At 44.0% G+C, this 23788-nt stretch overlaps 1 protein-coding gene across 22 annotated transcripts in view; it reads right to left on the bottom strand.

Moving 5' to 3' along the window:
• Positions 1-59: 59 nt before the first annotated feature.
• PARD3 (par-3 family cell polarity regulator) overlaps positions 60-23788 on the bottom strand; it is a 572731-nt gene continuing 549002 nt past the window's right edge. For all 22 annotated transcript variants that reach the window (XM_069546411.1, XM_069546421.1, XM_069546415.1 and 19 more), the window contains 3 exons: positions 20353-20473; positions 8399-8526; positions 60-2091 (listed from right to left, as the gene is read on the bottom strand). In XM_069546411.1, coding sequence (XP_069402512.1) covers positions 1695-2091; positions 8399-8526; positions 20353-20473 — 646 coding nt within the window. In that variant the 3' untranslated portion in view covers positions 60-1694. The remainder of the gene's footprint in view (positions 2092-8398; positions 8527-20352; positions 20474-23788) is intronic.

Below are 23788 nucleotides of genomic sequence, written 5' to 3'. Positions count from 1 at the left end.
TAGACTTTTGAAAAACCCAGCTAGGTGAGTTTTCACAAGAATACTAAAGAGACACAGAGAACAGGAAGAAATATGCCTTTTATTAGAAGTCTCATATGTACAGGAAAGCTGTTCCTCACAGCACAGGGGAGGCTGTGAGGAAGAGCTGCTGTCGTCAGAGGTCACCACGCTTGCACCGGTCATATCATTTCAACATCGCCACGCTCCATGAACAAACAGAACTCTCATTACACAGAGATGCAAAAGAGACGCAGGAATGGGGATGGACCCCTCACATATTTTCCAAAAACAAATGGACACAAAAAATACAATGTGCCAGTAAAAAAAAAAAAATTGGCATATCAGTACATGTCTTTTTTTTTTTTTTTCTTTTTGTTAACACACAATACGCTGAGCTTTCATCTCAAGCTTTTTTTCATGTCGGGATTCGCAGGCACTTTAGCAATCCAGCCATGGTTTACAACAGGATGTTCAAACCAACAGATAAGATGGAAACACGGGAGCAAACCAGGTCCTCACGACCCACACGTACGTTAACGTAGCGACACAAGGGCAATCTTTCGTTATCACTGTTTGGGGACACCAGAACGTTCTGTGGGATGTGGAATGTCTGTCCTCTTATTTACCTTTTCCGTTTCATGGCAGAATTCTGTAGAAGCCTGATGGCATCACCAGGCAGGGGGATAGCAGGTGGATGAATAGACAAACATCAATTTAAAAGCCGGAGACAGCAGGTGAGATTTTGGAATCCCAAAATGAGTGTCTGCCTGATCTTTGTCCCACACTATGCCCTTCTTGCCAACTCATCAAATAAAAACTAATTAAAAGGACAACTGGAAGGTACTGGGCCAGACGCGCATCCTGGGAGAATTCTTTCTCAAGCTATCGCCCCCTCCATGTCATGACACACACCAGGCTGGCGGGCGAGCAGCCCCCTGCCCCACTGGGGCTGAAGCCCGTCTCCTATGTTCTCCACGCGGAGCTGTGATGACTCAACTCATGTGTGAGGGAATAGGACTAAACAAGGGTATTTATAAATGCAGACAGAATGATCACATCACTGATAACACTGAGTTATAAGGCAGTTACAAAAGGACCCCCCTGATAACCAGACAGTGTTGGAATATGGCTTAGCTTCTCTTAGATGAAGAAAATTCCCGTTACAAGGAGCTGAGAAAGAAAAGGGAAACCATACTGGTCACAAAGGGTTAAAAATGACTGTGCTGGGAAGTACCACAGAGCCCCAGTTTCTGGTGTATGTCACCCAGTTTCATCCACCAGAGATGGAGATGTCACTTGGTCTGAGAAACTCAAGGGGGAAAACAAAGAGGGATCAACATCACCTGTGACTTCAGGATGATCTGTTGCCACAAGCTGCACAGGGCGGTAACACAAAGCCACGGGGTCTCCCAGGCTGGGCCAGGTTCCCAGCACCCAAGAGAGGAGGAGCGTAGGATGCCTTGAACAGGTGATTGTCACATGGCGGGAAATTCTTCCATGAAATAGACATGTGAAACACAGTGGCAAAGACATTAAGGCCTTCCATCAAACTGCCCACACTGCTTAAAGGCACTGATACCAGCAACAGAAATACTCCGCAGTACCACCAGGGTGTTAAAAAAAACTCCCGAATACAAGTCTTCGTAGGAAAGTGTCCTTTATTGCATGACACGAAGTGTCCGCTCTCCTCCTGCTCAGGAATAGAAGGGCCTCCCTTTCTCGGGAGTCTGGAGTCTGTTCAGCCTGGCAACCTGAGAAGGTGAGGGGGGCACGTCCTGCCGGAAGGGCCCCTTGGCGGAGATGTGACTGGGGTCCTGGACTTTCTTATATGAATCATAGTTGTTGAGCCCCTCGGGGGCCGGAGGTTGCTTCTTCATCTGCTGCTCCTTCCGCCTCTGCTCCTGGCGGAGCAGCTCCTGGGTCTCCAGCATGACCCTGGCGTTGAAGCCGTGCCCGCCCAGATAGCCGTTCCGGGAACCTTGGTAGCTCGAGTACCTGGGGTTCTCCTTGGCACTCTGGAAGCCTTCCCCGGGAGGGTAGTTCTGCTCCCAAGAATCCTGGGAGACAGAGCTGGCGTTCTTCCTGCTTTGCCTAGGAAGCAAAGCCCAAGGTGAGTGTGAGTGTTGGGAAAAGGGGAGGGAGGGAGATGAAGGGGAAGAGTGAGGGGGTGGTGGTGGGGAAGCCAGAATAGCATTTCTATATCTCAACAAACATCACAGTAAGTCCTCTATATATGAACCTTAAGTCACGAGCTTTCAGACATGCAAGCGCACGTTCGTGTGTCCAGTCGCGTGTTGGTCCCCGTGTCTGGCGCACACTGCCATGTGCGTGCATCCTCTGTAAGCGCCTGTGCTTCTGTGCACTTCGCTGTGCAGTACTGTAGAGTATGGTAGTACAGCATCTTTACTCCAGGCCCAGGATGTACGCAGACATCACCGGGTCGTTTTGTCAAGAGGGTAGATAGAACTGAATCGAGCAAGGAACCAGAACCTGTGCCATCAGTGTCAGGCATGAGTGAAACTCCAGCTTGCCCTCCATCTCCTGTTGCTGATGACCCTTCAGCTCTACCATCTCCCACCTCCTCTTCCTGCTCCAGTCAGTAACTCTTCTTGCCTGTTCATTCCCCTGTATGCCAGCTGTTGTACTGGACTAATTTAGTTTTCAAGGTAATGTACTCTAAGAGTAAAAATGTTCTCTTTATTTTCTGTGTTTGTTGTTTATGTATTATTTGTGTGAAAAGTATTATAAACCTATTCCAGTACAGTACTGTATAGCCGATTGTGTTAGTCAGGTACCTGGGCTAACTTTGCTGGACTTATGAACAAATGGGACTTTCAAACGCACGCTCAGAGTGGAACTCACTCATATGTTACTGGTAAGTATTGGGCTTCAGCTGATTCTCAGACATTGTGATAGGAGCTGAAGGATGAAAAGGTGACTGACTCTGGCAAGCTCAAGTCTGAGACAAGCCTGGATGAACAATGGCTGCCCAGGAGAGACAGCAAACAGACTCCACAGCTACTCAGAAACAGGGTCTTCCTCCTGCGTCTGGGCGGGTGTGATCTGTTCCGCTTAGGGTAACAATATATCCTGCAATTTAGACTCATTGGCAGGATGCTCTATAGGGGTATTAGAGATTTGGCAGCTTCTGTACCAGCAATAATTGCTCGCTTTACAACATTACAATTCAATTCTAAACAAGCCAAACAAATATTTTACACAGCTGCCACCCTCATGCCAGAGATGCTAGCTAATATGAAGTACATGGAATGGATTACAATATGACTTCAGTTATGAAAGATTAAAGTCTAGACTCCTCTATGATTAAAAATGCAACAGGCAGTCCCTTAAAGCCGTGGCTTTCGAGTTATATATGTCAGCAACTGACTACCTCTGGAACACACGCTCATCAAGATTGCAGAACCTGGGTGTGTGAGGAGTAAGCACCATTTTCTGCCCACAGTATCCTCATCCAAGGCCAGGGTAACTTACTCACATTCTGTCATCCTGAGATGGGGAAATAAATCAGAGTCCTATAGAAATTTCAACTTCTTATCCTTTCTGCAATAAAGTTGCACATCATTTTCAGGAAACATTATTGTTTCGAAACATCTTTAATTTACTATCAAGTCTCTAGATGCTTTTATGAATTTACAATAAGATTGGCTATGATAAAGATTGGCTATGATTTTGTGCCAGAAAGACAGACATGCCCTAATTTTTTCGCCTTGAAAATGGAAGAGAGGGAGTGAGAATTGAGTCATAAAACAAAATATATTGCTTCATTTATCAATAAAAAAGTGATTCAGTGACAGTATGTATTGTTCAGCCTTTCACATCAACACACACAACATGACGCAGTGTTCAGAAAGACTCGGTAGGGGAAAAGTAAGGTCTATGCAGCACTGGGTCTCCCATAGGAATGAAGCCATCTGCATTTCTGAACATTCAGACGTGCCATCAATATGGCTGGGATGAAATCCGCCCATTTTCCATACGACCTAAAATGTAGCCAAGGGTATTCTCAATAAGGAAGATGAACTACTGTTCAGAATCATCTCTGGCAATGACTGTTTAATGATGAATTAAACAGTCTAAAGTATATTCATCCTTGTAATGGGAATCAGGCCCTGGGTACAATCAGCTCAGGCAAGAATCCTTACATTTGACGGAATAGTTTATTTGCCTAAAGCACTGATTATCTCCACTTAAAGAGTCATAAATTAATCTGCTCAGAGCTGTGAATGATGGAAAGTGCCAGCATGAAACCAAGGGATTTGATATTAATCATGAAACTTTAATTAAAACAACAAACTTGTTACTGATGTTATAGCAACAACATGGGATTCTTTCATGGGTTAGCTATCAATTTAAGGATAACTGGAGATAAGCTTCTTCAACCTTGGTCCACTGGGATCCACTAGTCCTGCCCATCCTGGTCCCCTGCATGAAGCCTGAGGCTTTGCTCCACGTGGTCATGGACTAGAAGTTGAATCATTCCAGGAAGAGAGTCTTTTTGTACTAGGACACATTGAAAATTCATTAACAGTTTGTTTGGGATGGAGATTATGACAAAGTGGGAAAAAGAATTTCTTGTAGATAAAATTTTCTTCAGATTAAACAGTTCAGAGAGAAGGAAGAACACCTCCCTGAGGTTTGAAGTAAGACATGTGGGGAAAGTTCATACACACAGATGTGTACACGTGGACACGTACATACATACACACACTACCTTGGAAAGGAAGCTAGTGTATCAGCAAGCTCTTGATTAAAGAACAGGACAAGAAATGAGCAGGTTGTAGAGAAACACGAGAAAGCAGCAGACAGTAAGTTTCCTCCACTTACTGGAAGATGAGGCACGCAGGCATGGGGAACAGTGGGAGACCGGCTGGGTGTCCCAAGGACATGGATCCAGCCCTGGGTCTGCACATGCAGCTGTGAGCCTGGGAAAGCTCTCTATTCTGGTCTCAGGTGGCTTCCTCAATGCAACAGACAGAATCTCTAACCTCATAGGATTATGGGGAGCAATAAAAGAAATCACATCTGTAAAATGCTCACAAAAGTACAGCATATACAGCTCATGGGTGACCAATCAGTGACTTTGCCTCCAATGATTAGGCTCTGAGTTTTGGGGGAGCATTTTTCTGACCAAAGAAGAAAATAAACAAAATGATTAGCATTTTGTCTTTCGGGACAGAAGGGTTGGTACAGATCAAGGAGCAAAAAAGGCACCAAAGACAAACTGGAGAATCTTCACTCAGAGAAGCAACTCACAAACATGTCCCAGAGTGAGAACCAGAAGCAACCCTTCCACCGTCCCAGGGTCACTCAAAGGCCACCAATAACCACGGGGGCAACAAAGCATCATTTCTTCCAGTGAATCTTTACGACCAACACACAGGTTTGTTGGGTCCTGGAATGAGCTCGCTGGAGATGCCTGAGGCCACCCAAAGCCCACGCCCTGGTTTGGCAATAATCGCCTCTTGGTGATTATGTCTGAAGACCACCCTCACATAGAGGACACCCAGAAAAGCCCCCACACCTGAGGAAAGCTGTCAGGCATCACATTGAGGAGGGCACAGGGGGATGAAGACAGAGCTGGGCTGACAAGGTGACAAGCAGTGGAGACACATAATACATGGGCATGGTGGGGAGACTGAGTCAGGGCACGGAGACACAGCCAGGAAACGAGGAGGATGAGCAAGAAACCACCAACGGCAGGAGGAAAGCTGGAGAGGAAACAGACGGTGGGAAAAGGGAAGAGAGAAAAACATCCCCCAAGGGTCTTGAATACACTTTTTTATCAGTGACTATGACCCAACCTACTTCTACTGCTCAGATTTAGAGCTGCCTTTTGGATACTACAACTTCTGTGGTAGCTCAGACTATAAAGAACCTGCCTGCAATGCAGGAGACCTGGGTTCAATCCTTGGGTTAGGAAGATCCGCTGGAGAAGGAAATGGCAACTCACTCCAGTATTCTTAACCTGGAGAATTTCATGGACAGAGGAGCCTGGTGGGCTACAGTACATGGGGTTGCATAGAGTCGGATGCAACTGAGCGACCAACACTTTAACACTTTGGATACTAAGGAATAAAGCTAGAAATTTTAAAAAGGGTTTTTTAAAAAAGAGAGTAAAACAGAAAAAAGAAAACTAATTTAGGAATTAAAAAAAAAATCCGCCTCCAGTTAAGGATTGAGTGTTGGGCTGATCGGGTCTCCTTTCCCCACTGATCTCGTGTTACCACCTGGCTAGTGTTTCTCACTGACATTTCACAGTGGAACCTGAATTCAGCCTAGAGGTCTCCGTAATCACAGCAAGACTTCACAAACCCCTCTGGTGAGTATACAGCCCTCTAATTCAAACCACCTCATCTAGCGTGCCTGATCCCAAGTCCTGACCATTTGTTTTCTCTTATGCTCCACTTTGCAACTGAACTCTGTGTGTGTGTGTGTGAAATCTTTTTGGTATCGAATGCCACAGCGACTTGTTTAGACCAAACTCTGTCAATTGTCCATATCCAAAGAGCAGAGGTCAAGTGTCTGAAAAATATCATATGTCAGAAACTGGGATTTGCTTCTAGTTCATGTGGGTCACGGCCCCCTCAACTTCCCTCCAGCCTCTAGCTGAGTGAGGTGGCTCTGCAAGGAACCAAGCTGTGTGCAAGACCCCGAGTTTCTGATTTCCTCAATCAGAGGTGCACACTGTGGAGTTACGGTTGACCCGTGAACTGTGTTTGTTCGACTGCATGAGTCCACTTATACGTGGATATTTTCCAATAATGAATACCTCAGGACAACACGTCTGTGGTTGGTTGAACCTGAGGATACAGAGAAGCCATGGATGGAACCACGGATATGGAGGGCAGACTACAGTAAGTCCCCTACATACAAACGGGTTCCGTTCTGAGAGCGTGTTCAGGAGTCCAATTTGTTCGTAAGTCTGACAAAGTTAGCCTAGGTACCCAACTAACACAATTGGCCTTGTAGTGCTGTACTGGAATAGGTTTATAATACTTTTCACATAAATAATATATAAAAAACAAACACACAAAATAAAGAAATCATTTTAAACCTTACAGTACAGTACCTTGAAAAGTACAGTAGTTTAGTACAACAGCTGGTATACAGGGACTGGCATGGAGTGAACAGGCTAGAAGTTACTGACGGGAGGAGGAAGAGGAGCTGGGAGATGGTAGAGCTGAAGGGTCATCAGCAACAGGAGACGGAGGGCAAGCTGCAGTTTCACTCAAGCCTATCGTTGATGGAACGCATATTTGCATCTTTGAAGGCTCACAACTTGAAGATTTGTATGTAGGGGACTTACTGTAAAAGTTACATGCAAATTACACCCCCCCACACACACACCTGTACTCTCTAGAAGGAGTGAAGACGGTGTAGAGGTCGACCAGTCCGCACGCCTAAACTCACGGCACTCTTTCTTTTCAAGGTTTCTACTTTTCTCCTATCCACACAGAATAGAATGGCTAACCAGAAGGAAGCTGCAGTTGACCAAAGGGCAAGTTCTGTTTCTTTGGGGAATCACTGACTGACAGCAGTGGTCCCACAGCAGCAAGCCTCAGGTCTATGGCGTCCTCTTCAGAGGAGAGGTGGGAGAGAGGCACGGGGTGGGGTGCAGAAGAGGGTCACCAGTGGGCATGGAGAGGGGTACGCCAGGATGAAAGGATCGGTTTGGAGGACCGAGTAGCTTTGGAAGGTGAGCAGGAGAAACCCAGTGGATGTACTTGCTTCTCTCTTATCCTCTTCCTGAGGATGAAGCCCCGGGTCTCCCCCTATCTTCCCGCCAGGCCCTCCCACCCCCGTCCCTCCCCTTCTTGAGTCCTGGACATTTCTCTTCTCACTTCTTCTCACATACTTTATGAGAGCTCTCCTCCATCCCTTAAAAAATAATCTCAAACACAACTAAAATACAGGAAGCCAAACGTTTGGCCAAGAAGACCACAGCCCCTTGAGCTTTTACACTAGTTACACCTGTCCTTTTGGAGAACTCTAGATTTACAAGGTCCATTTATGCTAGCTACCACCGAGCCGTGCAAAGTAAAAGTTCTGTTTCCATTTCCTGGTGGAGGAATCTGTCTCCGGCCCCACAGGAGGTCACAGAACAAACACCAGATCCCAGGTTGGACCCCTAAGCCCCGTCCTTGCGGGGAGCAGGTCACTTCACTTTCCAGGAGGGAGCTGTCAGCTGGGGATGCTGGCATCTCCTGAAACACCTTCCTGCCTGGTCCCCCTGCCAGGCAGTGGTCTGGCCAAGTAAGCCACAGTTCCCACGATCTATGAGCGGTTCCTCGGAGGTGGAAAAGCCAGTGCACTGGGAAGGAGGGATTTCCCAAGGGACAGGGACAGGGCGGGGGGTGGGGGTGGGGGTGGCGCGTACCGGGGAAGCGAGCTGTACTGGCGCTGAGCCTGCTGGAAGCTCTCGCGCTCCTCCTGCCGCTGCCGTTGCATCTGCACCTCCACCGACACCGAGTGTCGCCCGCTCTGCGCTGATGGCCTGGAGTTGGGCTGCAGGAGAGAACGCAACACAGGTCATGGGAAAGGAACTCCGAACAGCACAGGACTTGGTGACTCTTTCAGTTCTCAGAGGCTGACACGGAAACAATATGTGACTCCGTGAGTTTTTTAAAAATTGAGTGCAGCTTTCTCAAGAGGCACCTTTTTGGTCTTGTGAGCCCCATATACCCCATCATCCTAAATTTTAATTATGGCCTTAGAATGGTTTAAAATTGAGAGATCCACCTTTCTAGTCTGCCTAGTGAGGCTTGGTAAATATAGACATCAGACACTAGTTTACATCCCTTGTGTCAATTCAGTTCAGTTCAGTCGCTCAGTCGCGTCCGACTCTTTGCGACTCCATGAATCACAGCACCCCAGGCCTCCCTGTCCATCACCAACTCCCGGGGTTCACTCAAACTCAAGTCCATCAAGTGGGTGATGCCATCCAGCCATCTCATCCTCTGTCGTCCCCTTCTCCTCCTGCCCCCAATCCCTCCCAGCATCAGAGTCTTTTCCAATGAGTCAACTCTTCACATGAGGTAGCCAAAGTATTGGAGTTTCAGCTTCAGCATCAGTCCTTCCAAAGAATACCCAGGGCTGATCTCCTTTAGAATGGACTGGTTGGATCTCCTTGCAGTCCAAGGGATTCTCAAGAGTCTTCTCCAACACCACAGTTCAAAAGCATCAATTCTTCGGCACTCAGATTTCTTCACAGTCCAACTCTCACATCCATACATGACCACTGGAAAAACCATAGCCTTGACTAGATGGACCTTTGTTGGCAAAGTAATGTCTCTGCTTTTCAATATGCTATCTAGGTTGGGCATAACTTTTCTTCCAAGGAGTAAGCGTCTTTTAATTTCATCCCTTGTATAGGAAGCAAATATAGGGGAACAACCCTTCTCAGAACACTAGGATAGTTTGTGGGAAGCTTCTGCACAGTACAGAGAGTGCAGCTCGATGCTCTGTGATGACCTGGAGGGGTAGGATGAGGTGGGGAAGGGAGCCAAGAGGGAGGGGATGTATGTATATACATGGCTGATTCATTTCCTTGTACCGCAGAAACTAATAACATTGTAAAGCAACTTTAACCCAATTTTAAAAGTGCCCAAAACATAAAAATTTGCTTCAATAATTCACAACAGTAGGAAAGTCCCAGGCTGCACACTGGAAGGTCGGCCATGCTGGTGAAGCTTTCAGTAGTCATGCATCTTAGTATAGCAGTAGGACGCAATGGAGCTGATTTTCCTTTTGTTAAAGAATGACAGTTAAATTTTGAACTGACAGTAGCTGAAACTAGGCACAGTTCAACTGGAATTCCATCACTTCCACTAGCTTTGTTCGTAGTGATGCTTTCTAAGGCCCACTTGACTTCACATTCCAGGATGTCTGGCTCTGGGTGAGTGATCACACCATCGTGATTATCTTGGTCGCGAAGATCTTTTTGTACAGTTCTGTGTATTCTTGCCACCTCTTCTTAATATTTTCTGCTTCTGTTAGGTCCATACCGTTTCTGTCCTTTATTGAGCCCATCTTTGCATGAAATGATACCACCCTTATGGCAGAAAGTGAAGAGGAACTAAAAAGCCTCTTGATGAAAGTGAAAGTGGAGAGTGAAAAAGTTGGCTTAAACCTCAACATTCAGAAAATGAAGATCATGGCATCTGGTCCCATCACTTCAAGGGAAATAGATGGGGAAACAGTGGAAACAGTGTCAGACTTTATTTTGGGGGGCTCCAAAATCACTGCAGATGGTGACTGCAGCCATGAAATTAAAAGACACTTACTCCTTGTAAGAAAAGTTATGCCCAACCTAGATAGCATATTGAAAGCAGAGACATTACTTTGCCAACAAAGGTCCGTCTAGTCAAGGCTGTGGTTTTTCCAGTGGTCATGTACGGATGTGAGAGTTGGACTGTGAAGAAAGCTGAGTACCGAAGAATTGATGCTTTTGAACTGTGGTGTTGAAGAAGACTCTTGACAGTCCCTTGGACTGCAAGGAAATCCAACCAGTCCATTCTGAAGGAGATCAGCCCTAGGATTTCTTTGGAGGTGATGATGCTGAAGCTGAAACTCCAATACTTTGGCCACCTCATGTGACGAGTTGACTCATTGGAAAAGACTCTGATGCTCGGAGGGATTGGGAGCAGGAGGAGAAGGGGACGACAGAGGATGAGATGGCTGGATGGCATCACTGACTTGATGGATGTGAGTCTGAGTGAACTCCGGGAGTTGGTGATGGACAGGGAGGCCTGGTGTGCTGCAATTCATAGGGTCGCAAAGAGTTGGACACAACTGACCAACTGAACTGAACTGACCTGAGGCACAGTTCACCCGGAGAAGGCAATGGCACCCCATTTCATTACTCTTGCCTGGAAAATCCCATGGACACAGGAGCCTGGTGGGCCACAGTCCATGGGGTCGTGAAGAGTCGGACACGACTTAGTGACTTCACTTTCACTTTTACGCATTGGAGAAGGAAATGGCAACCCAATCCAGTGTCCTTGCCTGGAGAATCCCAGGGATGGGGGAGCCTGGTGGGCTGCTGTCTATGGGGTCACACAGAGTCGGACACGACTGAAGCGACCTAGCAGCAGCAGCAGTTTCTTAGACAACTAAGGAGTTAGAGTTGGACACGACTGAAGTGACTTAGCAGCAGTAGCAGCATCAGGCACAGTTCACCATATTCAGGTCTACCGTGGCAGCCACATGCAAACAGAATAGCTTATCCAAAGAATAAATCTGCAAGCTAATAGCTCCTGGAACTGGTTGTGAAATAATACACTTTGCCTCAGTTATTAAGAAACGGCATTTTTACCCAGGTTAATTATATGCTACAGAGAAACAGTCAATCCTTCTGGCTAAACACTTCATGCAGCAGGTCGGCTGCTGATAGCTGCCACTGAACGAAACCAGATACTGGGGGAGTGTATGGTGCTGGGCCATTGTGCCTGCTTTAGCTTCTGCCATTGGCTTTGAGCTTGCCTTTATGATGGTACATTTTGAAAGCAGCTCCACTCAAAACAGGCAACGATGCCTCTATCTTTACAAACACCCAACAAAGGTTGATCATAGCCATCAATGGCACGCACTCTTAAGTAACCCTTTTTGGCACTTGTCAACCTCTGTCCTCTTTGTGTTATGCAACATTGTGCAATAGATTTATTCCAAACGAAGAATGTCTGTGATAAACAAGTTATTGATTTTTTTTTTTAGAGCTGAAAGCCAATAGCAGACTTAGACTCGATAATCACTTTCTAAAATAAGAGTCTCAGCACTCATTTGGAGTCTGGAAAGATAACACGTAGGCTTGTTCCTTAAAGAGTGGTTCCTCTGGTGGCTTTTGTGCAAAGAGAAAGGCAGTAACCTCTATTGTCCCCTTCTGCCTAGCCAGCATATCCCATTTGTTGGTAAGCAATAATGAAGCAATATGCAGGACAAAATTTCAAAGCATATGGGCATCGTCAGCGAGCATATTAAAAATATCCCGATACAAAAATAATATGTGAAGAGATTAGACTTTACGATACCCCAGTCTCTACTAGTGGATGTTTATAACCACACACATTGGAACAAATGTGTGTTCGGAGACACACTCCACAACACGGTTCAAATAACATCCGTGGTGCCTTCAGCAAAGAAAACATGTTGCCGAATGAGTTCTGCTTATGCAAACAAAGCATGAAGCAATTGTTCGCCAACAACATTAAGGAGACAAACAGTTTCTTCCGTGACCCTGGATGAGGCTGGCCCAGAACAGTGCTGTGGTGATCTGTTGTTGGTGGGGAGCCCGGGGAAGGGCCAGTGGACAGGAAAAGCGAAGCAAGAAAATATGCCTTCAAAAAGAACCCCATTTTCATTTCATTTACACTCAGTCTAAGCTACACACATGTGTCAAACAGTCTTGAAAGACCTGGCATTCTGCTGCAAGATTTACTAACCAGCTTTTCAAGCTCACGCTGTTCTATGACACGCTGCTTGTGGAGCTGTGAAAAGAAAATGCAAGGTCTTGTAGAAATTTCAGGTGTATTTTTAAGTTGCTTCTCCCAGAGTCCTGAAAATATGATACTGATGGAGGGAAGAAAAAAAATTGAAGGGCTTTTGTTTCCTCCACTGTGTGTTTTCTGGGACTGTTCACCTCCAACCTTATCAGTGGCATAGCTCAGTGCATCTGGATGAATCCCAGTAATGAAATTATCATCGAGTGGGATCTGAAAACTTAGAATGAGGGAAGGAGTCTGGAATCAGCAAACTGACAGATTTCATTGTTTGCTTCACTCTGATGAAATACACACCCTAGCCTTGCTATTAATATTTTACTCTCTCTTTTCAGAGTGTGTGAAAGAATAGGTTATTAGAAAGAATCACCCTTATCTTTAGGATGAAAGTTGACTGGGCCACAGATATCCAGGGAGACTGTGCGCATGATGGACCCAGAGCAACAGTGAAAGGAGTTTGTCCTGGCCCATTCTCTACTTAGGCTGCATCAAAAATAATCGGATTCATGATTTCAATGAAGATCTCATAAAAATGTGAATTGTGGAAACAGTATTACCACCAGGAACCCTGACTTTAAGACACTGGGGTTTTGTGGTTTCCATCCCAATGGCAGAAAGAGAATAGAACAGAAACAGAAACAGCAGAAATAGAAATATCTAGAGTCCAAAATCACAAAAATAAAGACAGAAATGAAGAAAGAGATCATGTGTTACCCCTCAGAGAAGGGAATGTTTTCAGATAAAACGGCAACTACAGTGACAAAGCAGTATCTATATGGGGAAACACACAGGCAAAGCATCATTGTAATGATTCTAGAGATTCACCAGATAACAAGACAGCAGCTCTGTTTTAAGACAGCAAATTATAAATAACCCTGGCCTTGTTTGCGATGAAACGGGTGACAAGCAATGACCTTTTAAGGAAAAAAAATAGCCAAGGTTGCCACGGCCATAATAATGATAGAGGTTGTAAGACAGAAGTAAATACATGATTATCTCTTACACAATATGCTGGAAAACCACGGCTACGTGACTCTCTTCATGGCTTATGTTTAAAAACCACCAGTCAAGACTATGCAGGTTGTTTTGGTAAATGAGCTGCAAAGTACTTGTGTTTATCATGATTATGAAGAGATTTTACTATTTATATTATATTTAAAAATTACATAAAACCTTGAAAGTTGCATAATTTTGGTATTACTTACTGCTGCTGCTGCTGCTGCTGCTAAGTCACTTCAGTCGTGTCCGACTCTATGCGACCCCATAGACAGCAGCTCACCAGGCTGCCCCCTGCCTGGGATTCTCCAGGCAAGAACACTGGAGTGGGTTGCCATTTCCTTCTCCAATGGAGGAAAGTTAAAAGTGAAAGTGAAGTCACTCAGTCGTGTCCGACTCTTAGCGACCCCATGGACTGCAGCCTTCCAGGCTCTTCTGTCCATGGGATTTTCCAGGCAAGCCTTCTCCTATTACTTACTAGTGTAGAACAAAATGTGAAAATCTCTTCTGTGTACTATTTCAGTAAATTAAGAAATGCTTTGGCATTTCTCTCCATTAAGTAAAATCATCCTTATTTTTCCAAATTAAAAAAGATAATACATAAAAATAAAAATACAAAGCCCAAACTGTTAATATACTAAATAAAGAACAAAAATAAATACACACCCTACAAGTTTCAGAACTGATTAGAACTAGGTGATATTACAAGACTTTTAGAGCTTCATGTAAAAATGTGCCTCATGAATAAAATTCATTAGTTCTATTAACATTTACATAAAGTATTTAATAATTTTAAATACACTAATTTTTCTTCTTATAGATAAGAAAAAGCCTATAAGAATATGTGTGTGTTCTTTTGTATGTATTCACACATATTTGTAATAGTCTTATAAGTGATTATTTGGGGTGGGTTTTCTTCTACTTAAATTACGAATAACAAAATTTTCAGCTCTGTAATGACCTAGAAGGGATAGATGTGGGGAGGTGGGAGGGGATATGTATATACATATAGCTGATTCATGTTATTGTACAGCAGAAACTAACACAACATTGTAAAGCAATTATACTCCAATTAAAAATTTTTTTTTCAAATTTTCACATATGTCCAGGGCATGTAGAGAGAGCAAAAATAAAATGCAAAGTCTGTGTGCTCTGGATGAAAACCTGTGATGAAGATGATGGCAATGAAGATGGCAATAATAACACAAAGAACAATGATATCCCTTGAGATTTAAAGTTCTCATTTTAGCGATTCAAATATACTGTGATCCTAGTATGAATTCCATCTTCCGATAACAAAAGGTCACTGAATCATGTTAAGGGTGTAAGTTTTTGACTCTGTTTAAAAGTGGCCATTGCTAACACTGGTAAATGATTTTCTATTGCGGACTTAACTGCCAACTTCTAATCCAAACAAAGTTAACTTTTGCCTCTGGATCCTGTCCTCCCAGCCCTCCTCCCCTCTACCCATCACACACTGTACTGACACAGCTATCGATTGAACTCTGTGGGTTCTGAATGTTGAAAAGCTTAATTGCTACTAATGATGTGAGTAATGGTTGAAAAATGGCAGTGCATACCAATTTCCCTCATCAAGATTTTATAAATATGTGTTTTGGTCTTAACACACTATTTGTCTTCTTCTCATCTTTCCTAACCACGGCTAGGATCTGGTTTCCCGTTGGAATCAGCAGATAGGTTGAAAATAAAGGAGCAGCCTTCCAGCGTCGCTGATGGGAGGCAGGCAGCCTCGCGCACTTCACCACCAGAGGGCTCCTTGGGTATAACAGCCCTCAGGTCATGGGACTCCAAGAAAGAGGGCTGCTCTGCAGCAGCACAAGGACACCCCTCCACGACTCCAGGGCACCCCTTCGCTGCAAGAATGGCTCCCTCCAGGTGGATTTCCAAGGGAGGTGATGGGCACCCAATGTGAACTGGAGTCAAACTCCACACAGTAAGGCTGTCAACTAAGAAGGCATTTCCTCAGTCCACGCGTGGAGGCCTGCTAGGAGGGGATCACAGCAGATGCCTATAAGTCTTAAGAAAGAGGAAGACAAAAAGAGAACCATCATTTCCTCAAACTCCCCTGGTCCAGGGAAGGCAGTCTAGGGGTGTAGGATGGCTGTGCAGTCTGACCAGCCCTCTAATTAAAGCAGGTGAGATGCTAAAGTGGTAAAAGGAGCCAATAAAAGTCCAAGGTAGGGGTGCCCTGACGGTCCAGTGCCTAAGACTCTGTGCACCCAATACACGGGTCCTGGATTCAGTCTCTGGTCAGGGAACCAGACTCCACGTGCCTTCACTAAAGACCCTGCATGCTGCAACGAAGATAGAAGATCCCAAGTGCTGCAACTACCTGGCCCGGCCAAGTAAGTAAATAAACGCGGAAAACAGAAGTTTCTTTAAAAACAAAAGTCCAAAGTGGGAAAATGGAGAAAGGAGCAGATTTTGTTTTGTCTGAGGACAGACAGCTAGGAAGAAAGCTTGGGGGAGAAGAGGATTTTCACATTGTGGAGGATCAATTTTCTATCTGAAGGACTAAACTACTTTCAGTCCCTACCCACCCAGGATGGAAAGGATTTAGCAATAGAGCTATTAAAGGCTCCATTATCCCATCCATCAACCGTCTCAGTCAGTGAGTCTGCTGTGGGCAACAGTCAGGTATCTGCAAAGTTTTAACAGCATACTGTACTTAGGTCTGCAGCCTGCAATTTAATTCTTTTAAAAGCAACACACTAAGTCCTGTCCATATCTGAGCTCTGTGATAATAACCCTAACCTCAGCTATTGTTCCATTATCTTAAGAAAGATTTAAAGCAACTTGCTGCTTTATTTATGCTGCACCTGGCACTTCGTGGGGAAGAAGTTGCTTTTCCTGCTTCTTCTTCTTTTACTCAACTTGGGAGATAACTCACTTCAATTATGGAGCTAAGGAAATTTTCTAGGCCTCTGCTCATCTAAAGACCCTTTGTGCCAAAAATCAGCTCCCTCCGGCCCAAATGTTATTTTGAACAAAAGCCCGGGAACAGGTGCATTCTGTGTTGCTAGAGTCAAGAGAACATTTTGAAAAATGGGAGAGTTAAAAAGGACCACTTGGAGGAATTTTCTGTAGCATCTCTCTCTGTGCGTGAAGTCATTGGCTTGGGTATTTTTCTGTATGATATATCTGACTGCACTGCACGTGTGGGCATTTCCAACAAGCAGGACAATTTCAGCTAATATGGTCTAAGTTGTACCCACAGCTTGAAGATGTGCTTGTGGTTCCTTAACACTAAAATGATTTCAAACAGTTCCAGTAGGTGAGCTCATGGTCTCATCTTTTCCAAATACAGTGATCTTTCAAGGTCAGAATATATATGAGAAGAGAATAAACAGTCCAAGATACTCAAAATTCTTTTTGTAAAACAGATAATAAAAACCATAGACCATGCTACATTCTGAACAACTGAGCAGCTCTTCCTAAGGCAACAATGAGAATTGATATGAAAATTAACACACTACATAGAATTACTGTCACTTGAAGCCATTTACATGATCTGTAGAATGGGGAGTACCCAGCAAGATCCCAACTGTTTGAAAATGAAAAAAATATATAAATAAAGTCAACTTGTGACCCACAATTTAGGAAATTATTCCATTCCCAAGGTAATCAGCCTGTCATCCAAATAATTCCCAGCTCAATAGGAAAAGATCTTACAAGCCAAGTGGTCCATCTGAAGTTGCTATGGCATTTTTGATACACACTAATTTGGCCTATGAACTTCAGTAGTTGAGTTTCCTAATATATAAGATAGTCTCAAATTTCCAACATGATTGCTCATATTCAATAGATAACATAGAAATATATGCCAAAATGTTCATGTCCTACATTAAAAGAAAACTTAGAAAGATATCAAATGGATACCAAATTGTTGCCACATCTCTCAGTACAAAACTTCTAGACCTAAGGAGTAGGAAATGCTCATTTCGCTTCCAACAAACCTGTAGAGACATGATGTTACTATCCAGAAATAATTCCAATTAATCTTAGGTCCCAAAGATGGGTTCCTCTGTTTCTCAAAGTTATATATTTGAAATATCTTTCAACTTAAAAGATGTGTTCTTTCAAGCTTTTTGTGCACACCGACAACCAACTTGGGTGTGGTTCCTTTGTCTTCAAATGTCCCTTCTTTTCCCTATCAAGACTGCATGCAGCATCCCTTCTTTTGTATCAGCTTGATTCTAGGATTCTAAGGGCTTTCTTTCTTTGTTTTCCCAAGCTAAACACAATAATAAACAGAACATAATGAACACTCAAGAAATTTGATGAGTTAAATAATTAATTTTAGAATAAAACATGCTGCTTGGAAATTCACACACCCAGGTAAAGTAAAATGGCACAACGCTGCCCCTGCTGGGCTGGAGCTCTATAGAGCTGGGGGTATGAGAACCATTTTCATATGCCTATCCCTTCAGGTTGCACTGGCCTCATTCTTCCTTTCAGCACCTTTGTGAAAATATACATAGTTAAGGATGTTTATCCCACAACACAAAGAGGTCGGCTTTAAGAAGCCTAACAGGACTAGGTTGAGTCATTAAGCCAAACAATAGAAGTAAATGAACATAATTCCATCCTGTTGCTACATGGGAATGACTCATTTTACTTACCATCTAGGAAAATAAACTACATATTATTAATAGTGATATTGTTGCAGAGGACAATTAGATTTTCATAGGTATTTACATGTTTTATAAACTCTCAAAGTCAGCTACCGTTGATTTCTTCCAGGATGCAGTTCTCATATTGTCTCTTCTAAGGCCCCTATCTTTCTCACCTGAGCCAAGGGGAGGTCCTTCAAACTGGGATGACTTCTCCAATTTTCCCTTCTTTCATTCACAAAATGAAAGTTCTACAAACTCCAACTTGATCACCAAATTCCAGATAATAATGTCTATGGGTTTCTGGCTTTGTGTGGAATGTACTAACCATGTTGGATTTTAGGTCCAAAGAGGACCTCAGCAATGCTCTAAACTCTGGAGCAGGGCTTCTCACAGGTGGTCCATGGACCACACTTGGAGAAGCTCTGAACCGTGGCTGCAGTCACCTGGGTCCACGGAGACCTCTGTATGCAACCGAGGAGCTCACTGATAGCTGCTTTACACACCCAGTTTCCTTTTAAATGTTTATTCTAACAAAAGGTTTAGTAACTGACACTCAATCAGCTACTGTAATCCCCTTGGTTTACAAATAAGAAAACTGATGCCTGGAGAAAAAAAATTAAAATTATTTTCTGACCTGGCTAGTGGGCCAGCATTCTGTTCTGATACCATCCATGTTCAGACTTTCCAACTAGCATGGAAAGCTCCTACCATCTTCCCATGTTTGTCTCTCCTTCCCTACAATATGACCACACTCAGTTCTGTGTCAGCCTTTTCTCATTCTCCCTTCTCATTCTCCCAAATATTGAGTGTAATCATATTCCTGACACAGTGAACTGAACTCATTTACTTTTGGGACCCTAATCACTCCTCTGCTTTAGGAATTTACATGCATGGATGGGACACCTTTGATCCCAACACCATCCAGATGTTCCAAGACTCCAAAAACACACTCTTTTGACCACAGCCTCCTAGGCTTCAGAATCCTAGACTGCTGATACCCCGCCCCCACTCCAGCATCCTCTCAGGCTCTCGTGGCAACACCTCCCTGAGCTGCACTGACCACCTTTCCAGCCGGGGCAGTGCTCCACCAGCATCCTCCCCAGGCTCGCCTTCCTTCACTTTCTGCCATGTCTGTCTTGCCATTTCTCATCATGGGATTAATCTAAAAAATTATTTTGCTAAATAACAAGGTCCTACTATATTGAACTCTATTCAATATCCTGTGATAAACCATAATGGAAAAGAATGTGAAAAGAATGTATAAATATAACTGAATCATTTGCTGTACAGCAGAAATGAACACAACACTGTAAATTGACTCTACTTCAATAAAATAAATTAAAGATAATTATTTTTCTATTCCCAGCCCTTAAAGTGTTGTTGGCTATGATCCCACCACCATGTGGACTAGACTTAACTAATACATTACTTCAGCTAGATTCTCCTGCCTCCAGCAGCCTATTTACTCATTTCTAATTAACTCTCTCCCTCAAGTTTTCAGAGTCTTCACAATTCCCATCATCTTGAACCCCCAAATCTGCTTCAACACCTCACATCCGCACATGGGCTATCATCTCTAAGACAAAACACAAGATCAGAGCTTAAATCTGGGGCTGGATTGGGGAGGATTAATTAGCCTGCCACACTGTGGAATCTGGACTTATCTTGGGGACATTGAGAAGCCCATTCAAAGCTTTGCTGTAGAAAGACCACTCTGGAGGCTTTGGGAGGAAGAAATGGAATTGCGCTACAGGAAGATACATGGCAGGGTTCAACAAATACACAGAGGGGATGGGGGAGAATCAAGAATCTCTAAATACTGTACTTTGTACAGAGTAGATACACCATAGATACCCAGAACTAATTTATTTAGGCTCTGATTCTCAGAAAAATGTATATAGAAAATATTTAGTAAACTTTAAAAAAGGCATAGTTGCGAGTCAGAATATTCCTGCTCTGTCTTGTCGTCAGGCAAATGAAACCTATTATGTAATGGACAGATGGTGCAACAAGATATAAAAATGAAATTAGCAATGATGAAACCCAGAAGGAAATGAGGAAAAAGGTCAATATGCTAAAGGTCAAAGGAATTTGGCTCCATCTCGTCTCGTTTTGTAAAGGTCCAAGGTCACAGCTATTAATGGCTTTTACTGCAGAGAAGTTGTAGGACTTCCTACAACTGTGTGGAGGCACCAGACACTCACCCAGGGTTGTTCAAAGCTATAGGTACGTCGCCGATCCTCCACGTCTTCATCCTGTTTTGCTTGCTGAAATTCTTGCCGGAGACGTTGTATCCGATCATGGTTGCTAGGAGTTGATCTGTTGCTGAAAGACAAAATGGGCAACAGTGAACACTCTTCAGAAATACAATCTGTGGATGGCAGTTACTAGGGGGTAAAAATGGCAGCTTGCTGTGAAATGGTGCTGTTTGGGAGGAAGTGAAATTTTAAGACCATATCTAGGCATTTCAAATATGTGTTCATTTTGTTCTTATGATTAAGACTTATGGAGGTGATTTCAGGCAGATATTCAAGACAGTGAGCAGTATTTTTAGACATTCCTTTTTTACACAGCTCTTTAAAAGCCTCATTTCCTCGCTGTAATCTGGTAAGGTGTTGGTAACAACCATAGTTTAGAAAGGACATTGCATGAAAAATCATAAATACCAAGCTCCTCTACCTTCTTGGAATAAGACACAGTGCCTCTGGGCTGTGGCTTCTTTGTATACAGAAAGTGCACATATGAATCCCTTCTGTTCTAAATATCACAGCTGTAACAATCAAGTGAGATAACCCCATACATTGCAGCCTCACAAACATGCAGTATTATTTACATAACACCATTATATGATGTTCTTATTTATGAGTTATCAGAGGTCTAAACACAAAAGCTCACACTCACAGCATAAATAAAAAACAGTTTAAAAACAACTTCAGGCGGTAGTTGAATTGAATCAATAAGTTAATAATATTGTTGCCTTCATTTTGATAACTTTGAATTCTGTTTTATCCTCACAGAAAGCTTATGATAGGGTCAGAAGGTAGTATTTCACACACACACACACACACACATATCAACTGCCATTCAGAGAAGATAAGTAACTTGTTTCCAGTCTTTCCCTGGCCAGTAGGAAAATGTGAGACTAGAATTCAGAATTTTCTAGCTGCTCTCAGACAGTAAAGAATCTGCCTGCAACACAGAACCAGGTTCGATCCCTAGGTCAGGAAGATCCCCTGGAGTGGAGCATGACAGCCCAGTCCAGCATTCTTGCCTGGAGAATCCCTTCGACAGAGGAGCCTGTTGAGGACCCTACAGTCCATTCACTTCAGTCGCTCAGTCGTGTCCAACTCTTTGCGACCCCATGAACCACAGCACTCCAGACTTCCTTATCCATCTCCATCTCCCAGAGTCCACCCAAACCCATGTTCATTGAGTTGGTGGTGCCATCCAACCATCTCATCCTCTGTCGTCCCCTTCTCCTCCTGCCCTCAATCTTTCCCAGCATCAGGGTCTTTTCCAATGAGTCAGCTCTTTGCATCAGGTGGCCAAAGTATTGGAGTTCAGGGTCCCAAAAAATTGGACATGACTGAGCGACTGAGTATACACAAATCAATCTTAAATCTCATGGTGCTTTTGGTCGATTCCATTCCGTAGCGCAAAATCACATCCAATCCGGACAGCTACTCAAGCACATTTGGTATACAGTTTTCCAATGAAACTTTAGACTTCTTGAGGACAAGAACCAAGTCTTGTATTTATCACATATACCCTCCAAGCTGCTGGCAGAATGGGAAGCTGTCAGCCAACAGAAGGATGGGTCCTTCATGGAACACACATTGTCCTGGTTACTTAGAGCGGATCTGACTTCTCTTGGCCACACAGCTTCTGGGGTAATGGCATTTGTGAGGGGTGGCCTAGAAACAGAATGTGTCAGAGAAGAGAATATAAATTCTCAAACATAGGTCTTTGTATTTCACAAATTTTGAGGGATTCTATAGGTTTAAAAACCTCAGCTTGAAATGATCACATCGAGGACCATAACATGAACACCTTCTAAGAAGACAGGATTGTCTCTCATCACTTCATCTCCTGGGTGGGCTCCTATCACCTTCACGTTTCTGTTAATTTCACGAGAGTTTTTTAAATAGCCGGTTGACTCATTCAATTTGATGATTTTGCCAGCAATGAGAACTCATCTTCCCTTTGTTTCTTCCCTTTGTTTCCCCAGCTGGAGGACATGGAAAGTTAATGCGTCTGTAAGATGTGCAACTTGACACATGAGGCATCCTTCCACTGCTTCAGACTTCCCCTCCACACTCCTGAGCCTGGCAGGCTATTATTCCTGCTGGCTTTTAAGTCACATATACAGCATCTTATCTTGTCCCAGCCCACACATTTTCCTGTAATGCCCAATCCACAGAACTCCTCACTCTCCATGGCAAAACTGTGAAGGTATAGGCATGTGTGTACATTCCTCAGACAAAGAACTAGAGAGTAAATATTCATTCATCTCACTCTCTCTTTCCAGCTGTGACTCTCTTTTGTTCCTGGCTAACTTTACAGCTTTTTTTTTTTGACCAGGTATCTCAGTTTGTAGAATCTCAGTTCCCCAAACAGAGATCAAACACAGGTCCCCTGCCGTGTACAGGGGGAGTCCTAACCACTGGACTATCAGAGAATCCCCTAAGTGTTCCTTTAATGTTCTTTCGTTCTTCCGTTTTGACGGTGCTGGGTCTTCAGTGCTGTGCACGGGCTTTCTCTGGTTGCGGTTAGTGGGGCTCCTCTTTGCTGTGGGTGTGCAGGCTGCTCATCGTGGTGGCTTCTCTTGTGGAGCACAGGCTCCTGGCACATGGGCTTCAGGAACTGCAGCACAGGGCCTCAGTAGTTGCGGTTCACGGTCCCTAAAGTGCGGGCTCAGAAGTCCTGGCACATGGGCTTAAGTTGCCTGCAGGATGTGGAATCTTCCTGGATTAGGGATCGAACCCATGGCCCCTTCATTGGCGATGGACTCCCATCCACTGTACCATCAGAGAAGTCCTACTTCACAGTTTTTAGTAGAGGGATTTAGGAGGCTTGCCTGATGAAGTATTTCACAAGTCCAAGTAGAAATATTTTCCTATTATTTATTTTCATGTAGCACAGTTTTAACCTCATAATTATTAGGTCCATGAAGTCCAAGCCATCGGTGAAAACAGACCTCTTCTGACTATTTGTGATTACTTGAACATCCAGTCTCCCAACAAGGGAAGTAGACCCAGGGTCCTTAATGTTCAATTCTAGTGACCTTCATGTTTCTCACAGGATAAGACAAATCCTGGAAGTCATTTCCGACCTTATTTCCAAAGCTGAGCTGCTGGCGAGACCACTGTTTCACTCTCTTTTCCTCGCTTCCTTTCTTCTTATGCTCTAGAAGAAGCGGACTGACCTGCCCGAGACTAGCGAAGCACCTGGGGGTTGAAGGCGGCAGCGGTTTCCTGATGGATGGAAGTTCCCAAAGACTGGGAGCCCATTAAGCAGCCTTGGGCGATAGCAGCCGGCAGCCTGCAGGTGAGACCCTGGCTTCCAGAGATGTAACACTGCAACTGCTCAGCTCTGCCTCTTGCGGCAGGTCCTAAGCATCAATAACTCACATCTGGATTT

Source organism: Ovis canadensis, chromosome 13 (assembly GCF_042477335.2).
Source record: "Ovis canadensis isolate MfBH-ARS-UI-01 breed Bighorn chromosome 13, ARS-UI_OviCan_v2, whole genome shotgun sequence".
Lineage (NCBI taxonomy): Eukaryota > Metazoa > Chordata > Mammalia > Artiodactyla > Bovidae > Ovis > Ovis canadensis.
The sequence above is the reverse complement of the archived record's forward strand: the minus strand, read 5'-3'. Positions and strand labels throughout refer to the sequence as shown.